Genomic DNA, 8,101 nt, shown 5'->3' with positions numbered 1-8,101 from the left:
CCCGCGATGTCGAGTACCTCGAAAGGCTCAAGCGCGACCTCGGGGAGGAGCAGCGCGGGCCCCCCGCGTCGTCACTGCCTGCGCCGGCACAGCCCGACATGACGGCGCTCTGGAACACGGTGTTCTCCTGGGCCGGGCCGGCGCGGACGCTCATCGACCTCACGGACCCGGAGGACGACGACGAGGACGCCTAGGGCAGCGCGCCGCCTCGTAGTTTAGGCTATTATTATATTATTTTTTAAATGCAAATGTGGACGCGTGAACTCTCGTCGGCCTTCGTGACCGGCTTTAATGTTTAATTAATGCTGTTTTTTCTTTTTAGTATGCATGCGTTTAATTTTCTTTTGCACCGTCAAAAATGGGTTCAGGCCAGCGTTGGGCGCACACGCCGACCCAAATGCAAAAGCGGACATCCGTATCCGTCTGGCCGATCCAAACAGACAAAAAACGGACGAAATCGCCGTCCGTTTGAGTCGACCCATTGGAGTTGCTCTCAGAGCTTCTCCTCTCCTCAAGTCCCTGTCAAAGAGTGACACCAAAGTTGCAACGGTAAACAGCAAAATGAACAAGCATAGTGTTTTTTTTATAAAAACTTCACATCTATTCATCTTCAATCATGACAGTATAACGAACATCCATAGAAACATCTCAAATAATAGATCTTCAATCATGACAGTGTAACGAACATTCATAAAAACATCTCAAAACTATTTGGTGGTGACGAGTGGTACACATTCATTGCATCAGTCGATTTTGAGGTAACCTTTGCGTAAGGTAGTCCTCATCCTCAACTAGTGAATTCTCTCTCTCTTTTTTTTGGCTATTCGCTAGGGGCTTTGTTGGATCCGAGCAATCCTCTGAAGTCTGAAACATGTTCCATCTTCTCCTTACACTCAGCCCACACTTTGTTAGAGTTGGGAGTGGATACCTACTGAGCCCACTGAGCGAGTCTGGCTCACACCACATCGAACAACGGGTTCTAAGAACAAGCTTGGCCCATGTTGCCCCAGAGAAATAGTGTTTTTATTTGTTTGTGTTCTAGTAATAGTGTTTGTCCACCTACCTTGCTATTGTCTATTTTATTATTTGGCTAATCGTTCTTTTTAAAATAGTTCTCATCTGATTAAAAACAAATTTAATACGACATATTCCAGTAACCACATACCTGTAAACAGATCCATGATAGTTTTGCAACCTTGTGACATAAATTTAAGACAACACATTTTAGTAGTGCATGTGGGTGGAGAGCGCACTGCATATAATAGCGCACACCTTATACATATATCATCGTCGTTGAGAGTAAAATTTTGAGGGAGTTTTAGATGCTTTCTGCGGAATGGGGGAGCTCCCCCACCTAAATATATTGCTCATGCTCACACCAATTATAACATTTCTAGAGATAACACGTTAATTAAGCATGGTATATATATTACACAGGCTAATGCCTATCATGCTTCAAGCATGAGTGTGTAACTGATTCACCAATGCGTGTGTTTACCATGAACAAGATTGAACACCGGTTAATCATGGCATTAGGATGAACAGTAGAGTAGATGTGTGAAGGAACTCGCGCTCATGAATTTATGCTTGCATGCATGCTCCATCTATATAATCTCACCTGGTATCTTACTCCGGTTCTTGCCATGAATCTCCTGGAGAGAAACTTTGAATTTGTATCTGAGATAGCGGAGCAAACCAAAGCCAACTTTACATTGTTACATTGTTATGCCTTGAACCTTATTTAAGTCTAGCAGCGGAGCGATACTCATACGCATGTCTATGATTTGTATATTTATGCAAAGCCTCGTTCAAATCTAGCTGGTAGGGGCATGTCTACAAGCCTTATCTCCATTAGAGGGAGGTGCACTCCTCCAGCTGGAAGATACGATGCCGCTGGCCAGGTCGTAGAGAATGTGAAAATTTTGCTGCATGATGTTGCCAATGAATGTCGTTTCGTCATTGGCGGCACATTGTTCCTTTCATCCCCCAAAGCTCACCGCCGCATGCACATCCTGATGTCGTCCACGGGAACCCAGTATTTTTTGAAAGATAGCTGAGAGCAGCGATAAAAGCATTACAAAGGTGGAGATCCAGAGATCAGGGAAGAAAGAAAGAAGAATTAAGGTAAAGGTGCATGCCCGTAGGCCAATCCTCATGTCGTACACGGGAGCCGGTAGATTGCCGAGACTCCAGGATTGATTTTGGACGATTTCATTCATTTGTGCATTGATCAGATTGTAATAGTTAAACTTCCTATCATTACTAAAAGAGCTTCCTTCATCAATATTTCAATCTTCAGACAAAAGCAGTCAGCTGTCCACATAAACCGCCCACGATGGTGCCACACTCACAATCGGCTCATATTTTTTACGGTCCGTCCCAACAAAAGCTACCTGGGATAACCCCTTACACAGTCGGTTTTGGCATCGACTGCAATATGTAGCAGTACGAAACTCGCTCCACATTCCACATTTGTTTCCTTTCTTTAAGAAAGGATATCTGTATATACATGCATAGCAAAGTGAGATAATGTAGTATATACATGCAGTCATTGGTGCAGCCAGTCTTCGCGTTCATCTACCGCGTTTAATTTACCTAAGAAAGATGTCAGAGAATCAACGGTGATGCAAGACGACACATCTTCTTCCCAGCCGAGCTAACATCATCAAATTTGCATGTAGATTACCATGAATCTTGACTGCGATGGTGCGGAGTTTTATTACAGGTAAGAGCAGCGTGGTGTGCGGTCATCTAGAACTTCACCTTCTGCTGGGGGTGCGCTCTTCTCAACAATCAACCGTGCACCACGCCAGCAAATGCCCAAAGTTAGCTGCAGTTGTCATCTCGTCTGCCCTGGTGATCGAGTTCACGCCAGGATCTGACATCTCTGCAGTTCTCATCCCGTCTCGCCCTGGTGATCGAGTTCACGCCAGGATCTGACTATCTCTGAGTCTATAATCCCTAAGAGAAGCTCAAAATATTTCAATCGACTTTTGTTTGCCCATTATCGGCATCCGGTGATCCATCTGGAAGGAGACCCAGGAGAGGCAGAGGCAGCAGAGAGCTGAGGTTGCAGATGACGATCAGCAGAGCCAGATTTTCAAAGTTGTCCTTGGTGACTCCTAGAAACTGAGTTAGGCCCGCGCCCACCAGACCGCCGGCAACACTTCCCGCGTTGGAAATGGACATCAGTGTGGCAAACAATGTCGCTTCCACTCCCAGAGGACACAATCTCGCGGCCAACACCAACACGGGCATGAACGAAGCCTAACAAACAATTTTGGACATCATTGATGTTTGTGTCAGAAGAGTGTAATCATAAATGTGAAAAGGAGCAAATGCAAATGCGTAGTCCCCGAGTTAACTAATCATTGCAATAGTGTTCCATACCTGACCAAGGACTGTGAGAATCAAGGAATCCCCAATGGAGAACCATTCATCACTTATCCCCAGCTTCCTATTGAGCCCAGTGACAAGAAGAACCTGGAAGTGGAAACACACAAGACCTAAGCATGATTTGCCAACAAAGAGTAAGTAGGACTGCTAGAATAAGTACGCAGAGAAGAGGACCTGTGTCATTCCAAGGGCAGAACCTAAAATTGTTGTCACAAGAAAGATTTTTCTTAGTGGAACTGCCTTCAGGAACGAATTATATATTCCGACGCCCAGCAAGGATGCAACAGATGTAACGAGTGTGACACGCCCTAGAAACTCTGGAGTGAATCCAATCTTGTTTGTGCTGAAATTCAATAGAGTAACATAATCAGCCATATTAAAAAGATGACGATCACACAAAATACTAAGGTACATATGTACAACCAAGTAGCTTACGGTCCTGTTCCCTTTTGTATTTAGAGTTTTGTAACACTAGCATCTTAGAAACTTCATATTTTTCTTCAGAATCCAAAAGTATGTTTACAGAATATAGAGCCAGGTCTAACAGAACAATCCATAGCAATCAAGTAATCAAATAATCGAGTCTGTTGAACATACACGAAATAAAACATGGCAGAATCCGACTGTGGTGTCGCTTGCCAAAGGAATATGAACAAAGTAGGCAAGAAAATGTTCGGTTGCTTTACAGCAGTCCAAATCTGCCTGATCTGCTGCTTAGAGCTTTCAATCAACCTTGAACTTGAAAGTGAGATGGAACGTTCCTCAGTAGGCAAACGCTTTTCATTTACAAGAACTGCAACAGCAGATGTCATCAGGGGTAAAAATGCTGTAACACCAAAGACAAATCTGCATTTAGTGAAACACCTGATCAGTGAAGTGTAATATGAGAGGTGTCATTAGCTTTTACAAAGTTCCTTCGCGCCAAGGAGCAAACCTTACACCATAAGTATCCACAAGAGAACCACTGAAGTATGCGCTCACAATTGCCCCAAAGGCTGAAGATCCCCAACACAGTGACTGGAGAGATCCAGATGTGCTCTGTGACTCACCCCGAGCTCTCTCAACAACCATAGAATCAACCACCTGCAGTATTTTCACTTCTCGTTAATGACAAAACAAACTACGAGTACTAACACTAGTATCTTGACATGGGTCAAACACAAAGATGAGCTCATTAGGTACAGAAGGAGATATTTCTGTTTTTAGAATATATTTCAGATATTCTTTCTGAACTTTTGACAAGTGAGGCCCATACTGAGTTGAGTTCTTTGAACAATGTATCAAATATCAACATAAAATAAATTGCATATATGATCTATGTTGAGCTCCTTATGATTTAAAAAACAGTTCAAAATATATTCGGAGCATCATGAATTACATAATCCTCCTATTATCAGGCTGTGTCATGATAGCACGTGCATATGACTGCTGCTACAGGGGATGACCAAACCTAACGGAAATGCTAGCAAGTTGTGCTCCACTTGAAACAGTAAAAGCATTGGATCAGACCATCCCATTATGGACCAATTCGAGCTGTACTCCTAAAGGGGTTTATCATTTTCTGAATGTCAAACTGTCAAGGATTAAACAAAACTGAGTAACTAACTACTACACCAGCAGGATGTTTGCTTTATTTATAAAGCAGGGTGAAAGCCTATTTCGAGAACTACTACACCAGCATAATTGATGATCAATTCAAAGGAAAAAATAAAATATTGTGAACATACTTTTTCTGCTCACTTACAACATCAGAGAAGGCAACTGCAAGAGATCCAAGAATAATAGAGAGCGCTGCACTGTACTTGTCATCCACAATTGTTGCCATCAAACTCCATGAAATTGCTCCAAGGAGTCCTGACAGAATGAGGTACGACCTTCTTCGATAACCAAAGAGAGGGACGGAATCACTGCATCGTAAATCACAACAATATAGTTCATGATTTAACATACCTGACCAAGGACTGTGAGAATCAAGGAATCCCCAATGGAGAACCATTCATCACTTATCCCCAGCTTCCTATTGAGCCCAGTGACAAGAAGAACCTGGAAGTGGAAACACACAAGACCTAAGCATGATTTGCCAACAAAGAGTAAGTAGGACTGCTAGAATAAGTACGCAGAGAAGAGGACCTGTGTCATTCCAAGGGCAGAACCTAAAATTGTTGTCACAAGAAAGATTTTTCTTAGTGGAACTGCCTTCAGGAACGAATTATATATTCCGACGCCCAGCAAGGATGCAACAGATGTAACGAGTGTGACACGCCCTAGAAACTCTGGAGTGAATCCAATCTTGTTTGTGCTGAAATTCAATAGAGTAACATAATCAGCCATATTAAAAAGATGACGATCACACAAAATACTAAGGTACATATGTACAACCAAGTAGCTTACGGTCCTGTTCCCTTTTGTATTTAGAGTTTTGTAACACTAGCATCTTAGAAACTTCATATTTTTCTTCAGAATCCAAAAGTATGTTTACAGAATATAGAGCCAGGTCTAACAGAACAATCCATAGCAATCAAGTAATCAAATAATCGAGTCTGTTGAACATACACGAAATAAAACATGGCAGAATCCGACTGTGGTGTCGCTTGCCAAAGGAATATGAACAAAGTAGGCAAGAAAATGTTCGGTTGCTTTACAGCAGTCCAAATCTGCCTGATCTGCTGCTTAGAGCTTTCAATCAACCTTGAACTTGAAAGTGAGATGGAACGTTCCTCAGTAGGCAAACGCTTTTCATTTACAAGAACTGCAACAGCAGATGTCATCAGGGGTAAAAATGCTGTAACACCAAAGACAAATCTGCATTTAGTGAAACACCTGATCAGTGAAGTGTAATATGAGAGGTGTCATTAGCTTTTACAAAGTTCCTTCGCGCCAAGGAGCAAACCTTACACCATAAGTATCCACAAGAGAACCACTGAAGTATGCGCTCACAATTGCCCCAAAGGCTGAAGATCCCCAACACAGTGACTGGAGAGATCCAGATGTGCTCTGTGACTCACCCCGAGCTCTCTCAACAACCATAGAATCAACCACCTGCAGTATTTTCACTTCTCGTTAATGACAAAACAAACTACGAGTACTAACACTAGTATCTTGACATGGGTCAAACACAAAGATGAGCTCATTAGGTACAGAAGGAGATATTTCTGTTTTTAGAATATATTTCAGATATTCTTTCTGAACTTTTGACAAGTGAGGCCCATACTGAGTTGAGTTCTTTGAACAATGTATCAAATATCAACATAAAATAAATTGCATATATGATCTATGTTGAGCTCCTTATGATTTAAAAAACAGTTCAAAATATATTCGGAGCATCATGAATTACATAATCCTCCTATTATCAGGCTGTGTCATGATAGCACGTGCATATGACTGCTGCTACAGGGGATGACCAAACCTAACGGAAATGCTAGCAAGTTGTGCTCCACTTGAAACAGTAAAAGCATTGGATCAGACCATCCCATTATGGACCAATTCGAGCTGTACTCCTAAAGGGGTTTATCATTTTCTGAATGTCAAACTGTCAAGGATTAAACAAAACTGAGTAACTAACTACTACACCAGCAGGATGTTTGCTTTATTTATAAAGCAGGGTGAAAGCCTATTTCGAGAACTACTACACCAGCATAATTGATGATCAATTCAAAGGAAAAAATAAAATATTGTGAACATACTTTTTCTGCTCACTTACAACATCAGAGAAGGCAACTGCAAGAGATCCAAGAATAATAGAGAGCGCTGCACTGTACTTGTCATCCACAATTGTTGCCATCAAACTCCATGAAATTGCTCCAAGGAGTCCTGACAGAATGAGGTACGACCTTCTTCGATAACCAAAGAGAGGGACGGAATCACTGCATCGTAAATCACAACAATATAGTTCATGATTTAAGTGTGTACAACATAAAAGAGCTGCAGGAACGAGATTTGATATGTCGGTGATACCTGATAAAACCATAAAGAGGCTTGACCAACCACGGCAAAGCTGAGAAACCAGTTATAACTGCAGTCTAGATAACAGGAACCAAATTATTCTCTGTGCCAACAGGTATTGCCCAAGACTTAAAACGTTAGCAGAAAAAGAGCATCTGGTAAAGATGGTGATGGTCATACCTCTGCTGGATCAAGTTGAAGATCATCTTTTAAGTAAAAGCTGACAGCTAGTCTTGAAAGACCTAAAACTCCTTGCACAAAATAAACAGTGGCAACAGCCACATTATCTGGGGACAAATCCACCCCAAATGCTTTGGAGTAAGCTGACTTGGACTTGCTACTGGATAAACCATCTGTCCCGCGTTGATTGTTTTCCCATTTTTCAAGATCTTCATTCCTAGTGTCCCCTTTAGTCGAAGTTGCCTGATATCTTGGTGTCGCACTTCCTACAGTAGGTAATATAATAGGAATGATGGTGCATCTCACAACAGTGTCCAAAACTAAATATTTAAGTAGCTTTGTCTAAGAAGTACCAACCAAAAACACCAGCTCAGATGATAAATTACACGAGTCACTAACTCAGTAGGCAGGCAAGATTAGGAAATTAAGAGCATGACCACCATGTTATAATGAACATTTATGCTAAGGCGGTGTGCCACCCACCAGGAAACACGGCAACAATCCTTCTAATAAGTTTATGCTACAAATTGTAAGGACCATTAGGCAGGGAAAAAGCAACAATCCCCAAATGTTCGATGGCTCG

At 42.0% G+C, this 8,101-nt stretch overlaps 2 protein-coding genes across 3 annotated transcripts; both read right to left on the bottom strand.

Annotated features, from left to right (window-relative positions):
• Positions 1–2,322: 2,322 nt before the first annotated feature.
• LOC125529361 (folate-biopterin transporter 1, chloroplastic-like) lies at positions 2,323–5,315 on the bottom strand. Of its 2 annotated transcripts, none has more exons than XM_048693773.1 (6): positions 5,141–5,315; positions 4,331–4,479; positions 4,129–4,242; positions 3,571–3,739; positions 3,391–3,483; positions 2,323–3,267 (listed from the first exon to the last, which is right to left on the bottom strand). In XM_048693773.1, the coding sequence occupies exons 1-6, from the start codon at positions 5,219–5,221 to the stop codon at positions 2,983–2,985; spliced, it is 891 nt and encodes a 296-aa protein (XP_048549730.1). In that variant the 5' UTR covers positions 5,222–5,315; the 3' UTR covers positions 2,323–2,982. The 2 variants fall into 2 exon arrangements, with proteins under 2 accessions (XP_048549730.1, XP_048549729.1); XM_048693772.1 differs by having other exon boundaries at positions 3,994–4,242; positions 5,124–5,260.
• LOC125529359 (folate-biopterin transporter 1, chloroplastic-like) lies at positions 5,221–7,784 on the bottom strand (the record flags this gene model as incomplete). Its single annotated transcript, XM_048693771.1, has 8 exons — positions 5,221–5,250; positions 5,347–5,439; positions 5,527–5,695; positions 6,085–6,198; positions 6,287–6,435; positions 7,097–7,259; positions 7,351–7,415; positions 7,519–7,784. Coding segments are annotated over 8 exons (1,049 nt in total), but the record flags the coding sequence as incomplete, so codon positions are not given.
• Between the last annotated feature and the right edge of the window lie 317 nt (positions 7,785–8,101).

Source organism: Triticum urartu, unplaced genomic scaffold, assembly GCF_003073215.2.
Source record: "Triticum urartu cultivar G1812 unplaced genomic scaffold, Tu2.1 TuUngrouped_contig_5546, whole genome shotgun sequence".
NCBI classification, from domain to species: domain Eukaryota; kingdom Viridiplantae; phylum Streptophyta; class Magnoliopsida; order Poales; family Poaceae; genus Triticum; species Triticum urartu.
Note: the sequence above shows the minus strand (reverse complement) of the source record. Positions and strands in the feature narration are given on the sequence as shown.